The sequence below is a fragment of the Falco naumanni genome, chromosome 7 (genome assembly GCF_017639655.2).
Source record: "Falco naumanni isolate bFalNau1 chromosome 7, bFalNau1.pat, whole genome shotgun sequence".
In the NCBI taxonomy this organism is placed as follows: Eukaryota; Metazoa; Chordata; class Aves; order Falconiformes; family Falconidae; genus Falco; species Falco naumanni.
Genome location: NC_054060.1, coordinates 42,304,178 through 42,331,120, shown reverse-complemented (window position 1 = coordinate 42,331,120; position 26,943 = coordinate 42,304,178). Strand labels below are relative to the sequence as shown.

Sequence of the window (26,943 nt, the reverse complement as noted above, 5' to 3'; positions counted from 1 at the left end):
TGTTACATACATATTTGATGCTTTAACCAAAATGGACTGTATATTAACATATTTTTATAAAGACCTTGCTGTAACTGATTCTCAAGTTCTTCAATTCGCTCTTCATATTCTCTCAGCTCTTCTCGGTGTCGACGACTTAAGTCTACTAGCTTTTGCCTGTGTGCATCCTGCAGCACTGAAAGTTCATGTTGATGTTCATCTATTTCTTGACTTAAATTCTGTTTGAGCTCCTAAAAATATCATCAGAGAAACAGAATGGTAAAACACAGTATAGAAGCTTAAGAAAGAAAAAATATAAAAGGAAGAAAAAAGTATTCTCTACTGAAATTAAAGGATTTATTAAAGGATTTCTCAGAGAAGAGGTCAAGCTTCTCGGCTTTTGATGGTTTGGGTTTTTAAAAAAAATGTTAAAAGACATTCATTTAAAAAATATGTTTACACCAGCAGTACGCTCTATACAACAGCAAATATTAAACCAATGTAGAGAGACTACAAGTCTTTCATAGGAACTGGATACACCAGGACATATTTCTAGTGACTTCCAAGGACAACATACAAATCTGTATTTTGCATCTTCAATGAAAAAAGGCAAGATGTTTCTAAGAGGGGAGAAGAAATTATTTTGTGTATCTGAAATTCAGTCTCCTAAGTCATCAACAGTTTCTGAAAGCTATTTGACCTCATAAATATTAATGTCATTCTTTCAAGCTGACTTACTATATTTGTCAAATCATATAAATACCCCTTCCTTGGTATAACTGTTTTGAAATATTGTACTGCTGACTGAAATGTTGCTGTGGTATTACAAGCCCATATGCATTTTTAATAGAGAAAAATCTAAGTGCTAGTGGAGTAAATACTTTAACTACATTCATAAGTCATGTGACCATATAGAAAACCATCAAGAATAAAGCGTTAGGAGAAGAGTAGTTTGTCAAAATTGTCCTCTTACCTTAACAATATTTTGCAGTTTGCATATCTCACTTTGTTCAGCATCATTTGTCCTTTGCACTTTGGAAGACTGAGAAAAGAAAAATCACATATCCATGTGAAAATTGTGGTGAATATGTGTATTTTTCATGGAAGTGCTTCCTCTATTGATATTCAAAAGTAGAAAAAAACAAAGCTAATGTGAAGCAAAACGTAAATCTACGGTAATTTTGATTTTAAATGAAGACATTTTAATTTTCCATAGATTTTTTTATTATTACTTGCAAATGTGTAAAGATTGGGGGTGGGGGGTGTTAACTGCACCTAGTCAGACAACAGGGTTGCTTAATTTTACTTGAGTATTTCCACTCGGGAAAAGTATACCTCTGAAATCAAGCTATAGCTTGAAAAATGATGACTCACATCAAGAACAGCTTGAAAGATTATACTCTTTCTTGTCTCAGCACACCATGAATTACAACTGACACATCAAGGACTGAGAGAAGAGTAAGCACAAACAGTATGCAAGTATCCAGCTATCACTTGAGCACTATTGCCAATAAATAATCAGTATCACAGTCAGGAAGAAGAAAAGTTTTCTGAAAGGCTGCACAAAAATGAAGGCTGCAGTAGTATTCTAGGCAAATGTTTATGAAATCCTTGTCCTACTTTGACAAGTCATGCATAAAAGTGTCACAAAAAAGTATGTGGAAGTTAGTCACTGAATGTGTCCCCAGTCATGTGACAGCAAGAAAATGACTATAAAAGATCATTAGGTTTCAGCTTTTCCATCAAATCATGGTGCCTCTAGAAATTGTACAGCATGAGCTTTCAAAAGATCCACTCCAAAAATACAAAATGCAATGAAAACATTAATTTGGAAGGGGGGAGGGGAAGGTAAGATAGAGGGGAACCACTCACCAGTGCAATCTGCTTCCAGTGGTCAACCTCAGATTCAAGCCTAGAAACTTCATTGGACAATCTGTTTATTTCTTGCTGTGACCAGATTATATCTCCAAAATCCATGTCATCTCCTTCAAAACATGAGGAACGCCTGACCGCTGGAACATAGGAAGCTGATGCAGCAGCTGGTGGCAAAACACCAACTCCTGACTGTGCTGACTGAGCAGCCGTCTGTACTTTCTGCAGTTGCTCCTGTAGTGCATTCTGCCTAGCTTTTAGATGGCTGATTTCCACCTGAATATACAAAATAAAATTCATTGTTTCAATGAGAAAATCAAAATACACTCTACCTCACGAAGTGTGAGCCAACCAAACTGGCCCCCTGCACAAATTACTGATCACTTTCACTGAAGAGAGAAGGAAAAAACCCCAATCACTCTCTTAAGGGAGAGAAGCAGTTTTAGCTGGTGTTTTACAAGTATCTCACACAAGGACACGTATTAAAAGTTTTAACAGTTTTCAGTTAAGTAAAAGTATTTTCAGATTTTTTTCAGCAGCCAACAGCACCTAAGTATTATAGCAAGATTCAGGCTAACAGGTTATTAAAAAAATTTAAATATTTAAAGAGGGTACTCGGATATGAAAATTAAGCAATATATGATGCTCTCACAGTTACTGATATTAGATTTGATTTCTTTCAGACTTTACAACTCAACATATTGAAAATTCACATATTTACAATAAACTGAAATTAGCTGCATGCAACTTTCTCACAACAACTCTTTTTTTATTTAATAAGTAGAATTCGATACATATCAAAATTCTGCTTCCTCTAGTTCCTACATGCATTTACAAATAAAGCAGAAATAAAAACTCTTTTGTGTCATTCTAGGCATACTGGCAACTTTCTTCTTTTAAAAGGCTATGAAATCTCATGTTACGTAACAGGTTATAAAGCTAGTATTTCCATCCAAAGGGACATGTCTCAAATCATGAAAGCTACTTCTGTTCCCTTTAACTGTTAATGTTAAGATAAATAATTATATCTACAGACAATATATAACTGCTTCAAATGAGAATTTGCTGCCATTGTCTTCCTTAAAGATAACTGAATCAGAAATACAAAGCCATTTACGTGTTCTTTCTCACAGTGATTTCAGAAACAACAGAAATTCCAATGTATGCATGACATTCTCGGGGAGTTTTCTCTTGTCTCAATTATCTCCTGGCAGCTCTGCTTGTATTACATGACTCAATGAAATATATGTCTTTATCTCCCCAGTGTCTACATTAACAAACCAAGAAACCATAACCATGACCAGTGCTTCCACTGAAAAGCAGAGATACTATAACAAAGAGATTAAACAGCTTAATACATAGGTTATTAGACACACTCAAATATTTTACTCTGTATCCTACCTCTTTCTGTTGAAGTTGATTACGGTACTCTACAGATAACTGCTTTATTTGAAGTTCTGATGCTTCATGTTTTTCTTCTAAATCACTACAAAGTTTTTTCAGTCTTTCATTCTAGCAAAAATGAGAGATAAATGTTGGTGAATTCAGAACAGTTCTTACAGAATTAGAAAAGCTTAAGTCTGCTGAACAGTAAAGAAATCAACTAAATTGTACAGATTTCTCATGTTATTTCACTCAAAACAGACAGTAAAAGTAACTTCTAAGTGTGGATCCAAAATCACGTTTACGTCCAAGCTTTCCATTTTTATATGGCACGGACTCTAGCTTACTTTCAGAAAAAGGTTTGTGCTAAGCAGAGGTAAATGCCCATGAAGAAAAAATTCAGGGCTGAATTACACCGTAGCATGATCCACAAGTGGAATTTAAGAACAGCCACAGATGGGAGCCAAAATCCATATGGTCAAATATTCTCTCTCTGGCATTGCCAATAGCAGACAGCAAGAATCTAGAAAAAGGACAAGCAGGAGCAGGAACAGTTACTTCCCCAAAATCCTATCTTAACTTCCCAATGCTCTTGAGGGCTGAAGACATACATGAAAGTTGTTGGTTTAAAGCCATAAATAAAGTCACAAGACCAACTAGTCCTTTGTAAAAGCACTTGTAAAAGTAAATAAAGTCACTTTTCACAAGGGCACATGGGATTTGTAAGCAGTTTTGGAAGACCATCAGCATCCATAGCTATGCCAAAATGACCATACAGCAGGGCAACACAGAGAACTGTACCAGAGAACATGCACACTCTGTACTCTGAAGCTTGTTGCAAAAAACACCCTGTCCAGCTAAGTGGGCACTCTCAATCTTTGTTTTTATATGAAATGCAATAAACGCACTCTTTAGCAGCTAAAATTTATGAACACTTAAAAGATTTTTGCATTTGCAAGTTTTTCTAATCCAAGTCTATTGCTGCAGTCCAAGTGCACATGATCAGCCTGAACAGTTACAGGATGCAGCAGTTACCAAAAGATGAAAACCCACACCACATGCACACTCCAATAAACAAATGTGCCCCCATGTGATAGCAGTTTGTCTCACACACACACACAAAAGCAGCACCGTATTTTAACACCACTGTCAACTCTTATTTCTAGATTTACCCAAGGACAAGCAAGTACAGTATTTCACCTTTACAAGAAACAAATTACAGTAGAGTTCAAAATGTCTTACTTCAAACTTTTGTGCTGCATTAATACTTTCTATTTCTCTGAGTCTAGAATTGGACACATGGAGTTCTGTTGCTGCATCTGAAAGAAAGTGAAAATTTTGTTTTTGTTAAACTACTTTTAATCTGTTAAGTAGACATCAGTTAAGACCACAGTTATTAACAAGCATGTTACTTCAGATTGCTTTAAGGTTCGTTCCTAGGTAAATATTGAAAGCTGCTTTTATCAGAATACTGCCAGAATTATTTTTCAGACCGGAAGGTCTTTCTGAACCTAATTTAGTTCTCTCTTATCTAGGCTTTAAGTCAGATCACAAAACCAACTGAAAAGTACAGATTCAAGCTTTAAAATTAAGGAAACTAAAAGATTTCAATGTATTATTTGATGTCACTGAATCTGTTTTTCATTTAGGAGTTTGCCCCTGACATGACAGTCCTATGTTTCTCAGTAATCTCCCATGAAGTTTCAAAACAAGTATTAGTTTGATATAATACACACAATGACTAACTTTCAGAAAAAAAATCCAAACCTGAACCCAACAAAACCCACAAAATAACCCACACAACAAAACACCAACTCTTCCCCCACATAAAAGCACAAAACCCTCATGAGACTCACTGTCAATTTACAAAGGTGATGCAATCTACCATACCAGTTTATCTAATATGAAAAGCACGTAATTCTGTCCCTGGATACTCTTTCTTTAATGATCAACCTTCGTCAAACAGGCTACATTTACTTCCCCTGTGTCCCACTTCCAAAAGATAGAAATACCACATTTCATGTTATTAAGAGAAGTCATCCTGAATTGACTATAACAACCTTGACAATTTTTTCAAAATTTGAAATACATATAGTTTTCAAGTAAATACTGCATTTCATAATTTCCCAAGTGCTGTTTAAAACTGATGCAGCTCAAGTGCTGCAGAGGCAACAATGTACCCACGAAAACTGCTAAACTGAAGATGTTAAAGCCAATAATCCACAAACACCATCTTCAGTTCAGATGGCAGTCAAAGCTGCAAATGTAAGAGATAATATTAAAAATTAGGAAACATTAGAAAATTAGAGAATTTAAAAATGGGAATTTAAGGAACTGCTTCAAAAGCATTTCTTCGGCTACATAGTATATAAAGGTCTTTACAGGAGTACTTTGATGCCACTAGATTTTTACACCCTCAAAGACAGTAACCCATAAAAATGTACTACTTCTGTTTCCTAGAAATTTCATAGTTTTTCACCGCATTATCTTGCGGTAAAGTACACCTGGAACTAACTACTGAACATCAGCACATCTCTTGTGCACAAACTGAAGCACAAATGCATGAACTGGATTCTCAATTTAGCTTTTAAAAAAGGCAAGACAAACACATTAGATGACCACACAGTTTAGCAGCATAAAACAAGTTTCCAGACTAAACTGATTTTGGAATTTAAAGGAATTCTAAGCAAGTCTTTCAGAAAAGTGAAAAAAAGATAACTTCACAGTCATCAGAATAAATTTCTCTCTTCCAAGCATTGTTGTACCTGTCTACCAAAAAACCCATCCACGTGAGACCAGTAGTATCTGCTTGCCAACAAGATTCATACAATACTGTCACAATGCTTCATAGGTGTGAAGTTGCAAACAACGTAAATTGTTTAATTTCACATTTGAGTATTCAGAAGTCTTAGTTGTTCTTTGTGATTGCTATTCTTAACAATGTTATGAGAATGCACATTTTTTTCCAAGAACTTAGTTTCACGATGGTAAAAATATTAGTGGTAATTGTTTTACTAGAAAATTCAAATGTTTATTGAAAAACTCATAACAAAGGCATTACTAAAAATATGAAATTATAGTCTACAATAAATTTACTCTTACTTTATTCAATGTCTTACTCCGATACCTCAACTTTTTCGTTTCAACTCTCTGTTCTGTATTTAAAACATCCTAGCTTCTAATCTCTATAAAAACAAGGGCCACGTTCTCCTATTTGGCTACAGAACGGTAGAACTAGATGGGTTTCTCTGGGTCCAGCTGAAATGCAAATAACAAAAACATCAGAAACACTGGACCTTTACCTGTGTGACACGTCAGACTTAGATCACACTAGTGGCAAAAAAACATCTGCACTCCTCCACCTCCGGGGTTTTACGAACCCACTCTAAAAGCAGCTGATCAAACGCGGGTTTTGATGCACTAAGCAGAGTGGCAGCACAGCACTGTGCGCGCTGTTACCGACAAACAGCACCTCACGCAGTTCAGAAACTTCCGAATAATACACCCGGAACAGGTTCACCTCTGCTATTATAGCCTGGGCATACGTTTGTTTATCCTCCAGACCCTGCGGTCAGGGGGGCGGCGCAGGACGGAAAACAAGGCCGGGAAGGCCCGCAGCCCCCCGGGCGGCACCAGGCCGCGGGCCCCTCCGCTCCCCGCCGGCCGGCCGGCAGGTGCAGGCAGCGCAGCCCCGCCGCTGCCCGCCCCCGAGGAAACCGGCGGCCGGAGCGAGGGCTCCCTGGCTCCCTCACCACACCAGGCCTGCCCTAGCAGGTACGAAGCGAACGGCCAGCCCCGGCAAGCACCCGCCCGGCCCGGCGCCTCAGCCCCTCACCGCCCACTTCCTCGGCGCCCTCGAGCAGGATGTCCTTGGTGAAGCTGGAGATCTGGCCGGTGAGCGAAGACAGGCTGCCCCCCACCTGCCCCAGGGACTGGCCCAGCCCCGAGCCCAGCCCGCCCAACCAGGACGCCATCGCCGCCGCTCAGAGGGCTCCGGGCCTCACACGGCCCCGCAGCTGGCTGCTGGCTCCCGCCGGCGAAGGGGCACGGCCGCCGCCTCCTCCTTCCTGCTCCTCGCCGGGGAGGGTGAAGGCCCCTTCTACGGGCTCAGCAGGCCGGCCTCGGCGACCCCAGCGCCGCGCGCATCCCCCCGGCACGACCCGGCTCAGCGGCTCCTCCCGCAGGCTCCAGCCTCTGCCACCTCGACGGCCGCCATGACACCGCCCCCCGAAACACCATGGCCCGGCAGCCGCAGCCGGCTAGAGCGCCTCCGCGGCGCCTGTGACGTGGCAGCGGAGGACGCCGCGATACCGGCGCAGCCGCGCGCGGGGTGCCGGGATGTTAATGGCGGCGGCCGGCGCGGGGAGGCCCGGGCAGCGTGGCTTTGAAACGTGCTTTCTGTCAAGAGGAACAAAACCAAAACCCCGGTGCGTGGTTGAATTAGAGCTGCTGTCGCTGGGCCCACCTGGTCATCGGGCACGGCCGGTGTGTCGGAGGCGAACACGGAGCCACCTCGGCCTGTGCCCGGGCGGAGCGGGGCAGCCCTGAGCGCGGGGCCGGCCCGCGGTGTCGGTGGCACGGCCGAAGCGCGGTGCCCAGCAGCCTTCGCGACTCCCATACCTGTTCTTACAAAAACAGGCAGGTTCCTGAAACGCCAGGCTCCTTGTGCCTTGGGTGTAGGTCCAGTGGATGCTTGGTTGGATTTCCAGCCACAACCCCGACACTGGCCCGATTCAGAGTTCCTTTTGGTTTCGATCGAATGAGGTATTTAGTATTGTTAGGGACTATAAGGAGTGCTGCACTGTTACAAAAATGCAGTATTAAAACAATAAGGACAATACTGATACAAGATATTGCCTATATTGGAAATACAGGGCAGCTGGATCATTGCTCGTAAAATTTAGCAATAACTACCTAAAATAATTTTACTTAACGCTACCTAAAATAATTTTACATAAAATAATAGAGAACTACATAAAAACAATAATTAAACCACCACATCACTAGTAAAATGTGATTTTAAACAAAAATAATAAAAAGCTGAGAAGAAAGAGCATTTCACTGGTGAATCTTAACATCTTTAGGGAGGAGCTGAGAACGCAGCAGGCACAAAACACGTGTTCTGGAGTTACAAGCTGACAAACATTACCATAAGGCTATGGAAAAACCTGCCTGTTGCTTCCCAAACAGTAGCTTGCAGAGCCTTTGCGAAGGGTTCGTAGCTGGCCTGCAATACTGGGTTACCTCCTCAGCTTTACTGTCCACTGTCACTCAGATGTTGGGCATAGTATGTGGTCCAGGAATTTAAAAGTTAAAAAGTAACCAAAATAGCTGTCAGGTTCAACAGTTTTCTAATAAAGGTTTCTTTCCATCTTCTTCAGTGAACACTTCTTCCATCAAGTTTATACATTACCAAATTTTAAATTCAATAATGTACTTCATACCCTTAACAATTATCCATAATGAAAACATCACATACTACTTCAAATCCATTTCTAGCTCAAAAAATAAACATACACCAGAACTGTAAGAAGTATTAGTGCATGAAACAAACATGTATTTTAATCTGCTTTGTTAATTTAAAATACTGGGTTTAATGGAGATTAAAATTTTACAATGCTCAAAACACACTGTAACAGATTGTTTTAACAGAAACTGTGGGTCCACAGGAAATAAAAGGTCATCTTTTCCAATACTGTTTGGCTAATTAATTTTTATGGGAAACAGTAGTCTAAAATTTTTCAAGTAAGATCAGGGATGTCCTCCAGACTTTTAAACAATACAGAGATATGATAAAAATGTCTCTTATTGCGGTTCATTTTATAATGCCAAGTAAGGCAAGAAGTCAATGAAGTACCACAGAGGACTGTTGTCCCCCTACTTTTGTTCGTTGCTAATCTTGAAAAACTAGAAACTGGCTATTTAGCATTGCAACTAATTTTTTTAGCTGACTGGCTTCATCTGCTGTTGATAAAGGTACACAGAAATCATCCAGGATACTCTGTGGATTGACTAAGCTACAAAACCAGTGCATTGTGTCACAAAAAGAATGTGCATTCTGGTAGCAAAACAGGAAACATCAGCTTATTTTAAAATTAGGAAGCATACACTTTTTAAAGATGTAGCATAACTAAAACCAGCACCAACTTTCTTCTTAACGGGAATGTCTTTACATAAATTTTGGAGTATCAACAGATGAAAAGACATCAGAGGTGATGAAATGTCAGTTATGAGCAACATAAAGTTACCCCCACTAATGTGTATACACAACATCTCATGCAAAGCCCATGAATATCAAAGATGAGATTTTAATGTTTGATGATTCTGTGCACAATCCACATATAAGAGAAAGCACATATGCAAATATTTAGGTCAAGAGAAACATCTGAAGCTATAATCATATTTATTTAAAAAAGTGATATCAAATACATCCATATATATATTCATGCCTATTTGGAGAGCATTTTCAAAATATCAAACAGCACTGCCATTTTCGAGTCAAAACAAGGACAAAGCATTTCAGCTTTCTTATCTTTTTTAATCTCTTTAGTATTATATGCTTCATATACACAAAATAGACAAAAATTGTATCGGAATCCAGAGCCAGACATAATGAGAGCAGTCTCAAGATGAAAAATCTGTTACTAAAAATTATTTCGAAAATACGTAACTATTCAGCAGGAGATGAAAAAAATTCCCTTAAAAGTCCTAACTCTACACCGTTTTCTACACATGGGGTTTCATGTAGCAAAAAATAAAATTTTATCAATACTTGCATGCTTTAAAGACAATATCAAAGTTTTTTCCTTTTTTTTTTTTTTTTTGTGCAGTTTCATTTAAATATTACAACCCTTTCTGTCCAAACCCTTTTATGTTTCCCTTCCTGAATTCACACGGTGGCTATAGTGGGGTGAGTGGGCGGTGTGTTTCAAAAAAAAAAAAAAAAAAAAAAAGTGTAGTAGTACCAAATATTTTCTTTTCTTACTAAGAAAAGTATTTTGATTTGGTAAAAGTTGAAAAGTCACACATACTTTTAACATTCTGAAGTACTGTAATTGGGGAAGCAGGTGACTACAGCAGATTAAATACTAAAGCATTCCCTCCACATCTGGAATGTGAAAAAGGCAAAACGTGTGTTTGCAAATTAAAAAAGTTTATTGTAAAACAGGTCATGCTTTTAAGATGCAAACCTGGATACAACACAAAGAAGCTACTAATCTGAAACAAGAATTGGACTGTGGCAGTTAAAATGTACTAAGTATTATTCTTACTTGAACAACTGATCATGTGTACATGGGGAATGGGTATGTATATATTAACCTGTTAAGACTCTTTCTTACGTGATTTATGAATTAGTAAAGATTTCCCATGCGTTGTTTGTTTTATGCAAGACAGTAATAGCATACCAAGTGAGCAACATAATTTCATATCTAAGCCCTTAAAAGAAGTTTCCACTTCAATTTTCTTTTCCTTAGATTCCTCCTTTAAAAGTATGTGCTGATAACATGAATTGTACAATAATACTTCTTTGTAAGTCCAATTTCTAGAGTTCTCCAATCTCATTCCCCACAATATTTCTCAGTAAAAAGGCCACCATTTGTACATCTCCATCATTGTATGAAACAATAACTAAATCCTAGAAAAATTCAGTTATCTCAGAACTGTAGCATGTTCTTGGTAATTTTTAAAACCCTGTTGTCAGTTTTTAATAAAGCAACTTGCAAATGACAATGTTTTTCTGAGATACAGAAATAAAATTACTAGACGTGCAGAAGCAATTTAAAACTTCCCATTTTATAGATTTGCAATAGAAGCAATAGTCCAACATTAAAACACATTTGAGATTTAACTTTGCATTGGTTATTTTTAAGTAGCCTGCAAAGTAACCAAGTATGAAAAATACTAAGAGTACCTTAGCTGATAATTACATTTAAACTTGCTGAAGTTGTTTCAAGGCCACAAGGACACCAAATGTGGGAATAAGCCAGTATTCTATCAGGTTAGTTTCAAACCCAGGAAAACATGAGCATTTAAATAGCTTATATTTATACCTGCGGTGCCTAACAGGAATTGCATTCAAGCATGACTGCATTACAACACTTTTTCCTCCTGCCCTCATTACAAGACCATGAAAGCAGTTTACAGAATTATACTTACAGAACTAATTTTGGAAGATGTTTAGTGTAATTATCACTCATTCCCCCTACCCCTTTCATTTCTATACGCAGAAAACCACAAACTGCATCACACAAACTGTTCACTGTGAGGAAGACTGTAAAGATCTGTTGGATGAATGAAGTCTGAAATCCCCTCTAATATCATACTGTAATAAAAAAAAATATCAATTTCTGCTCCTTTACCATGGACTTTGTCCTAAAGTTACAACGTGGGGAAAAAGCCTTCAGTCTTACAGAACAATAGAGATAACACTGCAATAATAGAGATAACACTAGAAAGAGGCTCTAAATTAGTAAATGCCTTATGAGCATAGTTCAGCCACGTTGAGAACTGTTTATCACTGAAAGAATGCACACCAAAAAATGAGATCAGCTTTTTATTGACAGGTTCTTGGCAGGTCCACACATTTTGAACTTTAGGTCTGGGTTATAAAATATGCACTGTCAGCAATTACTATTAGTCCTTTCCTTTGGTGCAATTAACATACATAGCTTAAATTGCTATCTCTTAACTGCTTGACTAGGCAGATACTCCTGCTTCATTAAACTTGACATTCCTCTGAAAATCAAACTGGTATTTCTAGTGCAACAATGTTGCCACACAGAAAGTAATGTGGTTAGCCCTGTAATGAATGACGCAGTTGTGCTTTTCAGGCACTGTTACTTAATATTCCCTACATATTAAAACACTTGGGTGATGAAGTAAAATGACATGAAAGTTCAAATGCAAACCTCCATGCTTTAGTGATTACAAAAACACATAATTGTCATGGGTTACAGTTAATGCAATTCAAGGGGCTTAGATTTTTTTTTAATATAGGGCTGCTACACTATATAGCTCTAGAAATAATACATTTTTATTATATTCTCATAATAGAGGATAAAAGGTCCAAGTTCCAAGTACTGGTATCAAATTGCCAGCTTATACCTATGTATAAAAATGAGAGTCTGATTTCAGAAGTAGTTTATGGCACAACAAAAGAAGGGAAATTAAAGCTGTGGATAATGTACAGATGAGCAAAGAAATAATTCAGTGCTTTAGAGATTCCTTTCCTGTTCTCAGTTTCATTTAAACTGAAAGCAGAAATTTGCATCCTGAAAAATACAGCATTTCAAAATGGCATATGCACACATGGACTTTTAAAGCCACTGTATAGCTGTATTAATTTGAGACATTACAGATATTAATTATAATGTGCAGGGCAGATTATTTTAAAAAGACAAAATTTAAAATCAGTTATTAAAAAGTCATGTCTTATGTCAAAATCCATGTTGTCTCACACAGACCAGTGTTTCTGGTGACACTGATGGAAATTCAACACACAGGTAAGGAGAACAGAATTTAGCCCAATTATGTATAATATAATAAGCTATCAAGAAAACATTGCTGTAAACAAATCTTTACTGAGAGGTGAGAGCCCTTTCACGTACAGTACTACTTGATGCTGAATGTATATTTCCATCTAGCTACCATTCATTTTATACTAATTTTAATTAAATGTTACTATTGTGCAATGATATAACTTTAGAATTTTTTGATAAAGTAATTTGGGGTTATCTTCAAAAGATTCTTAGAATGCCTGTGCTGTTAATGCATTAAGTGGACTACAGCTTACATACTCTTATCTACAACGTATTTCCATATAATTTATATGTAAACAGAATTTGTATTTCAAGCACCATTTAGGAAAATGAAACATATCTCAATTGTTGCAATGAAGTTGAAAGTCAGGTTTGGTCACCCTGTTACACATTCATCCTGGGTATCAAAGCAAATGTCTTCCAATCAACAGCATATGCTATCTCACATATTTTGCTCCTCAATTTTTCTCAAGATCAGAAACAGCATGGTAAAAATTTGTAAGGTGCACGAATAAAGGCCATTCCTGAAAAAGCTGCAACATTCTGACAGACACTCATAAAAAACATTTCAGAAAAAAATCCACACAGACATAAATATTCATTCTTAAAAGAACTACTTGCACAGGGGTCATTTCAGACTGCAGGAATGCACCTTACATGTGTGGCACTGACTTTATGGCACCTAAATCCCCTCCTCCTTTCTCCTAGACTCAGTTACAGCTCTTTCATACTGAAACGCCAGAATGAAGGGTTGAGCTTGAAGAGGAAAAAGATTCCAAAAGAGGTAGAAAACCTGTTTAACCCAACTGATTACATGCTACTTTTGTAGTAAAGACAGTGGCATAACTAGAAAAAGCATAAGAAAACAAAAACAAAACACCAAACCAAAGAAGGCAAGTTATCTGCCAAGAAATAGGGCAATGCAAAAATCCCACTTTAAACATGGATCTGCAAATTTTACAGCTGGAACTAAGTGATACCAGAAAGCGACAGAAGGTCAGAAGTCACTGAAAGACGCAGGAGTAACATCATAATAAAGAATATAACAAAGATTTTATCTTGAATTGTAAAGTACGAAATTTATGGATTCATGTTTCTCCTGTAGAATGGGTCATTTCAAAAGTGGACACCAGGATCAAAAAGTTGATATTAAGTCATTCATAATAAACATTCACAGAATAAATTACCTAAGATAAACAGAAATTTATTATTTTTCCCATTTTAAGAGATATCTTATAAAGAACTTAGTCATTTATGAGTACAACTTACTACTTCTGTTTTCCCATTAGTAGTGAAGGAAATTGGTTGATGCTGGTTTTCAGAACCTTTGTATTTTCAATAGGATTCTTCAATTTAAACTTGCTTTTTAAACAAAAATTACAGCTGCTACACATGTCTAACTTTGTTCATGTGAATAGTTTAAGTAATTTTAATAACAGCTACTCTTGTGAACAGATGTTCTGTAATAGGAGTGCTACAGTTTTCTAAATTAGTGCAATCTTTTTGTATTTGCAGACACCCTCTAACTCTGACCTCCAGCCCCCCTTTCATTCCTGCTTCCAGAACTCTGAAATGAACCCTGCTTGTGCAACATCCACACAGTAATATTATAATGGAGACATAGTGTTTTGACAATAATAGGGAAAACAAAAGTTATGTCATTTCTCCTCTTCTTTATTCAAGTGGTTTCTAACAGACTCCAGAGACATATTCATAGCTGCTTGAAGCATGTCTTCTTCACTCATATCACCTCCTAAAGAAAATAAATGCATTTCAGTTGTAATAAATACATAGAGCTAGTTCTCAGCTGCAGTTAAATTGATTTTTTTTTTGTTCCTTCTGCCCACACCCACGTGTTTCCACCACTCTCAAAATTGGTTTTGTTTTTAAAAATCACTGAACATTTTGCACTTAGCTTTCCCTCCACAATGGTGGCTTTGTAACAAGAAACACATTAATTTTGGGTCACCAGTGCCCAATACTGCACACTTACATTCTACTGAAAACTGGTTCCAGTAATTTGTCAGCTATTACTCCAAGTTTATTACACTGTCATACAAGTTTAAGAATCATTTAGAAAACAAATTATTGGCACAAATCCTATCAGATTGCAATTTGTAATGCTCAAGCCAAACAAAACAACAAAAGGCAAAGCCAGAACTCAAATGGTCTAACAGTAATGCTGTCCACTGTGAAACAGGATATTGACATACAAAGCATAGCAGGCTTTTCAACAAAGCGATCCTTTCCTTCACTACATAGTTTGAATGGCTGCTGGAGTGAGGAAGTAGGCAGATAAGGAAAGCTAGGAAACAGAGCGCAACACAAAAGTGAAAAAGACATAAAAATTTCAGTGTTGGAAATACGTTTAAAAAAAGATACCTGGGTCAGCTTCTGGAGTGCTTGAGCTTAGAGTTGGCTTATCATATAAGGTCAGGGCCTGATCTTGCTGCTGTAGCTGTTGTTGCTGCCTGAAAGTGTTACAAATTTATAAGAGAATAAGATTAACATCAACACAAAACCTGTAATCGAGTCTATTTCATTGTAAAGAAGACCAAGACTGAGAATTAGCAGCTGTTTGGTTCAACTAACACTGCTGCAGCTAAAAATCTCTTCAATCGTCTCACCCTGCTAACTTTCAGACACCTATCTTCCCAACATTATACTCCAAGCCAACATCACTGTTTTCGCAATATCTGGATGTTCTGCATTCTTAATCTCTCATGCAAAGTCTAACTCCTCCCATCCATAGCATTTCACCCTGGTCTTTATCTCCTCCATTTCTAGGAGGCAGAGATAAGGAAAAGCTACAACAATAGCCCAACTATGTATCAAGAAGGTACTCCAGAACAACGTAAAATATCATCTAGAACACTTTCATGTGATGCACACTAGAGGCATCATTAGCAGAAGCAAAGTCTTAGAGTACTTTTCTTCAGGAAGACAATTACAGAATTTTACAGGATTTCATTTAAAATACTTCTATAACATGTATGTTTTTTTTCTTCACAAGACTGATGTTACACTACTAACAGATCCCCTCTTATTTACAGGTTTCTGTTTTTCATAGGAACCACCTGGGAATAGCAAAATTCAGGTACTGTTAGGAAAACATTAGAGAAGTTAAGCTGTACCTCAATCAGAAACTCATCCACACCCAAAAAGCACTGAAAAATAACAACATGTACTTCCACATGCAGTTTTTTATAAACTACTTTACTTTTCAAAATATGCTTGCCGTCTCCTTCGCAATTCTTCTGAAGAAAGGGAGTCAGTCTGACTGGTGTGAGGTGACTGAAGAACATTCTGTGGTAAAGAGTCTGAGAACTCACTTCGACGACTACCTAAAACCAGAACATGCCATATCCTACTAACTATAGTAAAATGAAATATAGTTTAAGAAAATGTTTTCAAACTTGAGAGGCAGAAAGAGACTTGTTGGAGAAATAAGCACCTAAGCTAACGTCACTTGATACTGTCTCTCCTCCCCTTCCCTCCTGCCACCCTTTGCCAATTTATTCTTGCTCCCTAATGATCAATGCTAACATGAAAGTTACAACTCTTCAGAAGGTAGAAAGGAGAGCTACAGATAATTCTGGGTTTTCCTTCTGTGCTTTAAAGCCAGTCTTCTCAGAGAGCTTGATGCATGCTCAAAAAGGTGGCTGACTGAAACCGACTGCAGTAGTCACCTAAAGCATAAGCAACATGAACAATGTACATGAAATTTGTATGAGCACTGCACCTTGCATGCTGAGTTGGATGGCTCTGCGAAGATCAGCTTCTTCATCTTCCATATCAATTTCCTGCCTGCTTAGAGCCAGGGCTCTCTGAAAATTCTCTTCATCTTCATCTAACATGCCTGTTCCATCAAAGGGATGGTTAACTTCTATTGCTTGGTCCACATCACTTCTGGGTAGCCTGTGAAATGGACATATTTATAGCAGAACTCAAACAGAAATGACACTAACTTTCACTGTGAGATTGAAAGGATTTTTTTCTGATTTAACTCCACTTTTTTTAAACTTTGGAAAAAAACGTTTATATTGTGAAAATTGTTACATAAACAAGTATTTTCATTTCTACATGAAAAAGCTTAAAAGGGCTGTGAACAGCTTGCAGCTGTAAAAATGAAAATACTGCAATTCTAAATGCATGCACATGTTGACAAGAACCTATTCCATAGGAAAAACTTCAAAAACATAAGACAACAAAAAGCACTAATGCATGTTATTCAAACTTATTGCTATTTAAACAGTTACATCAGCAGAGAACAGTGCATCTGGTCCCCTCAGGAAGCTTTGATGACCACACTAGGAGAACACATCCTCTGTGAAGTATACACACTTTCCACGTTATTGCCAAGTATCTTGTTTTTATTCCATCAATTTACAAAAACCAGTTTATTATTTCTTCCACTCTGTAAAGATAATGACTTAATTCCTCTGAAAAGCCTTAAGCCTTTTTATCAGTATGCAATTTATTCACTATGAATATGTAATAAAATTATTGCAGAAGTTCTACTTTATATGCTTTCAAGGATGTTTTATATTAGCAGTATGCACCACAACAGAGCAGTACCACAACATTTACAGTGAAATTATTGCGAGAGAGAATGCTGTATGATTTATACGATATCAAATTCAGATAGGCATTTCTCATTCTTTACTTGTGACAAAATGCACGAGCCAGTCTTAATTATAGGTTGATTACTATTAACCATAGTTTGGTAAGGTTTGATAACCCATTTTACTGTATTTAGAAAAATGCTGTAATCAAGAAGTTAAAAATGTGCACTATACAACACTTCGGCACATGGAAAGCTAGAATCCTTATTAACATAGCTTTTGCCCACTTAAAATACACCATTTGTGTTCTACCAACTTGCTTTTACTGTGTGCAGCAGTAATAAGCATATTGAACTAAAGGTACCTCTAATTACTTCTTAAGAGGGTTGTTTCTATGTAGGCATTAATCGTGGAAACCAATCATACTGAACATTATTAAAATCAAGTCTCTATTTAGCTTACCTCTGATCTCTTGGCTGGGCTGTCTCTTCTCCAATTAGTTTTGGTCGCTGCATCTGCTGTACCCGAATCATCTGCAACAGCTGATCAGCCTCACAGTCTGGCAGGTCACCTTTTACTACAAATATGGAATAACCTGAGAAAAATAAATCATAAGTATATAGCATTAAGGTGCATGCATAAACACTCTAAAAAACGCACACTATATGGAACACAATGATGTGCAATTTATTACAATGTAAGTCTCTACCTTTTATTATAAGGACTTGGGTTATTTCACTATTTCAATCATAAAACTACGGGTAGTTAACTGAATACATAAGTTCTAATAAATAATGATCATTACCTACTTTCATTTAATGAGATTTAACATCTGCAAGTTACTATTACCTTCCTGTTGTAACTGAGCCAAGAAAAGTGCAAGATATGTATCTGATATTAGTTCTGGACCCATCAAGAGAGAGTTCAAGTTAAACCACTGTAATTAAGAAAAAAAAGGTTTGAGAGAACAAATTAGCATAAAGATTACTTGGTAATCCATTTCTGTACATTGTGGTTATTTTCTATAATGGAATATCTGAATAAATCTAGTAACATAAACTATCAAATTAAAAGTCTTTTGAAGCACAAAACCTATTCTGGTAAAGACAACCCTTCAAATACTCTTCAGCTAACAGGAAACCTGAGTTGGGGAAATCACTGCACGCTCTCTCCCATTACTGAACACTGGTACCAGGCAAACAGATTAAAACAGGTAAACTAAAATATAATGGTAGAAGAATTATTTCAGACATCATTCTAAAATTCTGCTTAATCCTACTTTTAAATCTGTTCAGAGACGAATGAAGGAAGAAACCTTCCATAAGTTAATGCTGTATCTTAACAAGTTAATAGATAAAGGAAACAGAAGTTGAATTATTTCCATAAAATACTTCATTAAACATTCTGCCTTTACTAGCTGGTGATGCTGAAAACTATTGTTTACTTCTCTGATACAATTTTTAAATACAAAAAATTACTAAACACGAACTCAAATTTAATATGCTGACAGTACAGCATATTACAATAGGGGACGCTTGAGATAAATATACACAGATCATTTCTAGTTCCCTGAATAAGGCAACTAGTTATTTATAGTACTTCTAGATATAATCAACATGGACAACAAAATATTCTACCTTTAAAACCCCTCATATATTGCAATCAATCTGAAGAACATTTTTTATACCATACTCATTCAATAATATCCAATTTTAACCAAGAAGCACCATTTCAAATAGTAGAAGGAGAATTCTATCTTCATTCTTACAAAAATGCATTTATGTACCCAAACTTCAATATATGCAGTCATACACTTGCGGTCAGGCCCGTACTATAATTCACCTGGACTACAGATAAGTGACTATCTACCATTCTGTCATTGTCACAATTTGTCAAAAACACCCTTTGCCACTAGGAAAGGCTAAGACTACCAACAGCATAGGAGTGGGGAATAAAAAGTTATGTGAACAAATACGATGGACAGATTACTGACAAACTTTTAAAAGGGAATATAGAAGAGGAAAGTTTTTTCTCTATAAAAAACTTCTTTCTATAAAAAAAAGCAAACTCATTTTGCTTTAACTGTAATAGGAGCAGGTCAAACCTCAGGCAACTATTTTGCCTATCTTTTCTAATTACTCTCTAGTTAAGACACCTAGTTTTGTCTTCAAGTGGTTACAAGCCACATGTACAAGCAAAAGACATCCACCCCTTCAACTTAGAATATTTTGGGCTAGAACGTGCTCTCACAAAATTCCACCCACCATGGTTGTATATATAATATGAAACATTCCCATACTTTTAAGAGACCATTCAGCCTTTTTAATATCAAATATATAAAAATTGCCTGTAAACATTTAGACATAAAGCAGAAGAGTAAAGCTTAGTTTGCTTACTCACAGTAAATTTTTTTAATTTTTTTTTTACATCTGCATGACAACATAGGTAGCTACCACTTGCAAAGTGAACTGAATAGATAAATAAGACTCCTGTCCACTACTGTAGAATCTAAATGTTTATTTAATTAACATTTTCTATGACAAAAAAAGCCCCCCAAAAAATCCAAACACCAAACCAGCTTAAGTTGTATAAAAGCTTATGCGGTGTGATTCAGAACAATGATTGACTACCGAAATAGAACCTGCATTGGTGTTACAAGGGACATGGACGTGACCTGAGTTATTATGTATGTACCATACACTTGTATGGCCATCCCTTACCTTTAGCAGCTATTTCCTGCTTATAATAGAATTGTTTGAGAAAGTTTTCCAAAACAGTGTGAAGTTGTTCTTTTACTTTCCTCAACTTTATCCTGATGGTTACTCTTAAATACTAGCAATCATAAATATGAATACATTTGAAATTTGAACTTTCTCTTATAACTACTGTCCATTTAAATAAACACAATTATTTTTTTCAACGTCAATAATTCAGTGCATTAAATTTTGCATTCTATAGGGATCCTAACCCTTGCCTAGGATTCCTTCCCCCTCAACCTCCACACCCACCCCCTACAATTTTTCTGCTACTTTTCATGCAGAAAAGAAAGAACAGTTAAGACACCACACAGACTCTACCAGAGCTGTAGCTCCCTAGAGGACAAGTTCACTGAGGAACTGATCCTAGGATCCTTCCCCAGGCTCACATTCATAAAAAATGTTAGGCAGTTTTTGTGATGTAACAAACATTTACTTTTTAATTATTTTTTTTTAATATGGGGTACTGTTAAAGCAAACCGCAGCAAAAGCTTGCAAAAGGCCAACACATGGTCTACTCGCAACCACTTTTCCACCCCCATTGTGAAGTCAATTTTTAAATAAAGAAAGACAGTGTCACCTGTTTTCCTAACTTTCGAACTGTAAACCAGTGTTCCTTATAATTACAAATAAATGATTTTTCATTTCTGTAAAAAGAAAAACAAAAGGTATAGATAACATTAAATACTCTAATATTTGAGTGCATATTAATGTTTAAGTTCTTTGCTACCACTAATTTAAACTTATATTAAAAATTTCAGTAACATAACTGTTGATGTTACAGAGTACTCATACTGCTTTTATAACATTTAGGAAGTTGTCAATGTTACTGAAATCTCTGTATACCTGTGATGCCACAGATACTGAGATATCATGAAGGCACAGAGGACAGATGCTCATATACATCCCATAAAAGAAAAAAGTAAAGACAGAGGAGATAACATCAGAATGCAACAGAGCTTGAAATAGTAGTTTTAAAGGATGATTTAAACCACAGGTTAAGTGTGTTATTTTCCTGTAAAATGAAAGCAGGTTGCCAAGAAAAAAAAAAAAAGTCTTACATAGGGTCGATCCCAAGCCTCTGATACTCTGGGCTGTTGAAGAGGATTAGTTCTAAACCCCAAACTTTCAAGGCATTGCTTATAACCTGTCAAAAAATAGCACTTTTCATGAGTCAAATTGGTCAAATCAAATGTAAGCAATGCAACCATTTTAGCTGCTATAAACAATTATGTTGTTTTCATAAACTTTGATTTCAAGACATTGCTAGGAAATCTAGGAATCACATTATTCAAAATGCAGTTGTCATGAATCTACACACAAACATAACACACATACCATATCTAAGAGGAAGTAGTAAAACTAGAATTTACCTGAGATGCGTTAATAAGCTTACTCCCCCAGACAAAGCTGTAACTTCACCTCCCACAGACACTTCATAAGTTGTCATCTCTCTCTCTGCTCTCAACACACTGTTCTGCCTCCCCTCCCCCCAATATGTCATCTTTCCCCACAGTAACTATTGAAATTCTGCACCACTGGATTGTCACAGGATCAGTCAGGTATATTAGAACAAACTCTTTTACAATAGCTCTTTAAAGCATCTGAAATAATGCTGTAGAAAATTTTAAATTAACAATTCATCTTCTTTTCAGTAAGCTGACTATGCAGCAAATGAGCAAAGCAATAACAGGACAAAAAGAGAATATCAGGAAGCATTTTTTTTCAGCTATGGAAGCAGCACAAACAAGAACACAAGAAATGCCAATCTGTTAATGGTTTTTCACTGAACAGAAAAACAGAAAAGAAGCTCTCAAGGGATTCTGGAACATTGACAAGCACCTCTGAAAGCTCAGAAGACAGTCAAAGGTGCAAAGCATTGCCTACAGCTCCAGTCTAGACACAAGCCTCAATTCAGTGTCCAATACCATTTTTTTCTTTTTTTTTTTTTTTCTGGTTTAAGTAGTTATTATTAATTACTTTTCCATTATGGTCCTTAAAAAAAAACCAACCACCAACCCCACCCCCACCCCCCCACCCAGCTCACCAGCCCTAAAGTGTCTGGAGTGTGTTATAAAAACTGTAATGCAGAGATAATCACAGCTTTTTCCATTCTGCAGACCACTGTGATAACCCTGTAACCACTGCCAAGGGCTTTACAGTCTATAATTTGAGAAAACAATCTCAACTCTGCTTTTCCACCAGTAGTCTATGGGAGTCAAGATCTATACCTGGAGTGCCCACCAGAAGCAACTTGAAATCAAGTTTATTGCCAGCAGGTGTCATTTTGCAGTTCAGTGCTATTATGTGTTTAAGGGCCTATGAACTGAAGAACTGCAAGTCACTGCTCTTAATGGAAAAAAGAATGAAGATGTGCAAGTCCAGCACTTAATCCCATTAACCCTATAAACAGGAAACTAGATGAAAAAACTTGATGCCATTTAAATTATATAAGAGAATATACTGCATAAAAAAATTTCTGTCAGTATAAAGCTGCGCTTACTTGAATTGAGAAGAATCCACTGTCATCCATATTTACAGAAGGCTGCTGCTCAGTGTGAAGTTGGGAGGGAGAAAAGGGAAAAATGGTGTAAGCATAAAAGGTCAGAAATAATTCAGTTTTGAAAGTAAGTATAACTGCACATACTTGAAGCAACAACTCAGCATGACCTAGTCTGTAAGGCTGATTACAATGCCTAAATAAGTTTATTAATTAAAAACTCAAACCTTTAAATTAGAAATTCTCAGTGCTTAAAAGACAGACAGGCATGGGAACTTCTGTTCCTGTCTCTGCCACTGGCTTACAAAACCAAAAAGCAAATTGCTGATCCTCCTCCTCACCATGTCTGACCTTCCTACCTGTAAGACAAAGATGGTGTAGCTTTTTGTAGAATTGTTGTAAAGCTGTACTAGTAACATTTGAAAATGCCAGATTCAAGATAAGTGAATTAAAAGGCCTATAAATTTATGAAGTTTTAGCACTGGGAATTAAACCTCCTCTAGCTATGCAAGAACACATTTGTTCTACACAAGATTTCAGGCGAATACCAAGCAATCTCAAATTAAGATTATTTTACCTGTAAAAATGTTCTATATTCTTCACTAGACACTCCTCCCTCTGCCATTCTCATTCTTTCTTCCTCATCCAACTGCTGTGCAATAGAGGATAACTCAACAGGGCTAAAATATTCCCCTTGTAGCAAATTATTCAGACAGTGCTGGGCACACAATGAGCCTTCTTGCTAACATAGGAGGAGACAAAAATACCAAAGACAACCAAAAAATCAGGTTAATGTTTTACTCTGTAAAGCAACTCAACCATTTCATTCTGGCAAACTTCCTGCCCTACCCACTCGCCCAGAATGCCATATATTCTTCAGATGTGTTATGCTGCCAGGCATAAAATACAACCCTCCCATCAACTTGATGTGAACAGCCCTCCCCCCCCCCCCTTTTATTCCCTCAATTAAATTTATGTAAAAATATTACATTTGAAAACACTGTAAAAATTCCCAGTGGCCTGACCAAATCAAACAAGGACCCTGCAGCCATCAGGACAATGGATTCTGTCCTCTTCCAAATCACCACCACACGGAAATGAAACAGTTTAGATCTGTACTTCCCAGTAACAAATGTTTTCTGCAACAGATGGTCTCTCATACTTTAACTTTTCTTCCCTGCCAAGTGTGTCTATCAGCAACATGCTCTCCACATGTAGCTACAGAAAAGTAAACCATTAGGACTTTGGACAGATTTAAAATACACATTTTCAGAATGTATTTCCTTCATTTCAGGTTACTCACCCAGTTCAGGTTATAACCATTTTTTTTATTGCCAAGAAAGTGATTAGGTACTGGAGGAGCAGTAAAGCTCATTCTCCACGTGAAATTTATGTATAGGAGCTAGGTAAAAGAAGCTAATGCTACTGCTTCTAAAAATTTGGTAAGAATGATGAGGTGACAAGAAAACATAAAAAAGAAATTAGCATATTAATGAAAATTTTTTTTGTTAATAAACCATTTAAACAGAAAACACTTCAGTCACTTTGTTACATATTCAGCACACTGGAAATAATGGAAGTGCAATATAATATTTTTAGACTGTCAACCCAAATTAAAAACTAGTAAAATTGAAATGTCAGTCATGATTTTGTTGCATAAATAAAAAAAATATATAATCTGAATGCATGTCAGGCTCCAACATTTTCGTAAGTGCAAATAAAATACTGCCTTGTTAAAAAAAAAACCAACCAAATTAGTCTTTCCTATGAAAAGCAACCTTTCTTTACAATCCTGCTTTCCTCTTGTTTTAATATCAGTCCTCATTTTTATTTGCATTAAGAATGCTAATGTGCATGCACTCTATTAAAAACAAAACTAAAACTCCTCAACAAAAATAAAGAGCACCTCCCTCTCCCAGGAAATCCACAGAACCTAAGAATACAGGAGCATGCCTTGGAGGAACATTCTTTAAACTTTCCTGAAAGTCTCATACAAATCATATGCACACGTCTCCCATGATCTGCCTTACAGCAGGAACCTCAAAAACTTAACCCTAGATTACAGAATCTTCCTAGGGCTTCATCACTTAACTGAGCAGCAAGTTATTAAAGCTAGATTGGCTGTACAGCCAGGGTTCAACTGAATCCAGAAGCCATCCCCAGTTCACATCCTTCCCACACAAGCTACTCAAGACTAAACACCAGCTCCTGTCCCTTCAGGACCACATCCCTGCTGCTGGTCATATGACAAAACTACAAGAGAAGAACCTGCTTAAGAATCACAGGTTTCTCCACCAGAATTATATGAAACTGATTTAGAAACAAAGAGGTATTAAAATACCTTTGAAAATTAGTTGTATCACAGGCTTAAATCTTAATTTCACTACAAGGACCTTTCTGTATTTGTAGTGTTTTATCTTAAATAAACTTTAATGCTCATACACAAAATTAGTACATATTAAGTGAAAAATGCAGAAAACTGATCTTACAGCTTTTAATAGACATTAACGTCAATTTTTTCCCCAGAAAATATTGCGTATTTCCATAATCTAAAATCCCCTTGTCAAAACCTATTTTGATGAAAACAGTTGCCCTGCTTTCAATGTTTTCCACCACCTGTATCTTATCAAAGAAAAGACCATCTTCTAAGACATGTGCTCCTTAAGACCCACTCTCTGTTACCATCATGCCCCTGTTAAAATGCCATGTTCCTTAGGTCTTTGTTTGTTAAATTGCTTTTATGAATACCATGTTTTTCGTGCCTTTTTATTGGAACATCTACGGTGGGCAGATTCAAGTGTGTGTGTGTGTGTGCAGCACTTGAAATATTTTGACAACACTTGATAGGGTGGGTGGTGGGTGGGTGGAATGATCCCTTAAGAAAGAAGCCAGAGGTTCAGTTATTGTTACTACTCTAGTCAAAATTTAACAAGCTAAAAATATTTGGTATAACTTTGTAACTGTATAACTAACTTAACCAGGGAGCAGTGTACATTTCATATGTGAGAGACCCAAGACTGTACCCTCCACTTGCCCAAAACCTGTAGGAACTACAAATTACAATCCGTTTATAACTTTGAATGCATTATGCTCTGTCACTTCAATGTCAGCAGTTTTGTTATTTAACCAGAAAGAAACTTAGACGTTAAAAATTTATTATTTCATTATACGATAGGCCAGATAACAGTAAGGTACATTTGTTTTGAACTCATTTTAAAATCTAGACTGGAACTCAAGGTCACTGTATCAGAGACCATAATGGCTGAAATCCAATACTCCTCTTCTGAACAGCAGCTGCTTAACACAACGCTTGCCTAGTTTTGCAACCCAAACCTAGTTTGAAAGAACACTCCTTGGGTTCTGTGGGTTTCAGAACTGTAAATTTTTTGTTTTTTAAAATCAAGTTACAATTATTTTGCTTTATTTGCCAAGAAAACAAACCATTATGCATGAGAACAGTGTACAAAAACTAATGTTAATCTTAACACAACAGCAGTGCAGAAGCATTAGCAAATATATCAAAACAACCAACTATATTTGAGTAGCATGAAAACATAAATAGCTTGTATTTGGGAACCCGGATAAACCACAGCAGGTCATAGGAACATTGGTCCTCCAAACAAGGAAACACTCTTCAGCTCAGAGGCACAGTACATAAATCAGGATTTCCTTAACAGCTCTCCCTCTCCCTGCTCCTTACAGAACCCCAGCCAAGCCAGGCTAGGTGATGTGTCCGAGAGCACTGACACACCTGCCTGCCGCTGCTCATCTTCATGCTCACTTCCAAGCCACGCGAACTCTCTCTTAAGAAACACAAGCAGTTGTAGCCTGCACCTTCCTGTACGCAAGGTCTACTTCTAAAGGCCCAAGAAAGGCAGCCACCGTGCGACAGGAAACGCCGAGGCTCAGCCCTGACTCTCTTTGATCTCCGGTAACATTTCCTTCCCTCGCCGAGCCAGGCCGAGCCTCTGGAACCGCCGGGCGGGAGAGCCGCAGCTCTCCCGAGCCAGAGCAAACCGCGCCGCCGCCTCACCCTGCCACCTGACGGGTGCCCGGGGAGGGGCAGCGGGCTCGGCCGCGCAGGGGCCAGGCGCACCCCATGGGTATCGCGGGCTGCCCCCGGGCCAGCGCAGGGACAGGAGACACAGCAGCCACCCCTCAGAGAAAGCACTCCCGACCCGGCCGGCCGGCCAGCGGCACAACCCCCCCCAGGCCGGCCGGCAGCCTTCAGAAGCACAAGCTCGCCCCGTCCCTCACTCACCCGCTCATGGAAGATCGACTCCATGTTTATTGTCAACGGCCAGCAACCCCCGCCTCACGTGACCTCCCCAACCAATCAAACCCTCCCT

At 37.6% G+C, this 26,943-nt stretch overlaps 2 protein-coding genes across 4 annotated transcripts in view; both read right to left on the bottom strand.

The window, feature by feature from the left end:
- The window catches only part of TRIP11 (thyroid hormone receptor interactor 11), a 38,006-nt gene extending 26,341 nt beyond the window's left edge, over positions 1–11,665 (bottom strand). The window contains exons 1-6 of the mRNA XM_040600520.1: positions 7,070–11,665; positions 4,477–4,553; positions 3,253–3,363; positions 1,852–2,127; positions 953–1,021; positions 65–230 (exon numbers count right to left, since the gene is read on the bottom strand). Coding sequence (XP_040456454.1) covers positions 65–230; positions 953–1,021; positions 1,852–2,127; positions 3,253–3,363; positions 4,477–4,553; positions 7,070–7,208 — 838 coding nt within the window. The 5' untranslated portion in view covers positions 7,209–11,665. The remainder of the gene's footprint in view (positions 1–64; positions 231–952; positions 1,022–1,851; positions 2,128–3,252; positions 3,364–4,476; positions 4,554–7,069) is intronic.
- A 110-nt stretch (positions 11,666–11,775) lies between these two features.
- Positions 11,776–26,936, bottom strand: ATXN3 (ataxin 3). 3 transcript variants are annotated; one of them, XM_040600525.1, is made up of 11 exons: positions 26,856–26,936; positions 23,172–23,336; positions 22,598–22,642; positions 21,156–21,241; positions 20,675–20,741; positions 18,188–18,275; positions 17,801–17,933; positions 16,516–16,691; positions 15,994–16,117; positions 15,156–15,244; positions 11,776–14,526 (listed from the first exon to the last, which is right to left on the bottom strand). In XM_040600525.1, exons 1-11 carry the CDS (start codon positions 26,877–26,879, stop codon positions 14,432–14,434), a joined length of 1,092 nt encoding a protein of 363 aa, XP_040456459.1. In that variant the 5' UTR covers positions 26,880–26,936; the 3' UTR covers positions 11,776–14,431. The 3 variants fall into 3 exon arrangements, with proteins under 3 accessions (XP_040456459.1, XP_040456460.1, XP_040456461.1); XM_040600526.1 differs by having other exon boundaries at positions 23,172–23,332; positions 26,856–26,918; XM_040600527.1 differs by lacking the exons at positions 22,598–22,642; positions 23,172–23,336 and having other exon boundaries at positions 26,856–26,914.
- Between the last annotated feature and the right edge of the window lie 7 nt (positions 26,937–26,943).

Coding starts and splice junctions, on each gene's coding strand:
- ATXN3 (XM_040600525.1), bottom strand. CDS start 26,879: ATGGAGTCGATCTTCCATGAGCGG. Junction 23,337..26,855: donor AGTCGATCTTCCATGAGCGG/GTGAGTGAGGGA, acceptor CTCCTATGTTAG/CAAGAAGGCTCATTGTGTGC. Junction 14,527..15,155: donor CACTCCAGAAGCTGACCCAG/GTATCTTTTTTT, acceptor TATTTTCTTTAG/GAGGTGATATGAGTGAAGAA.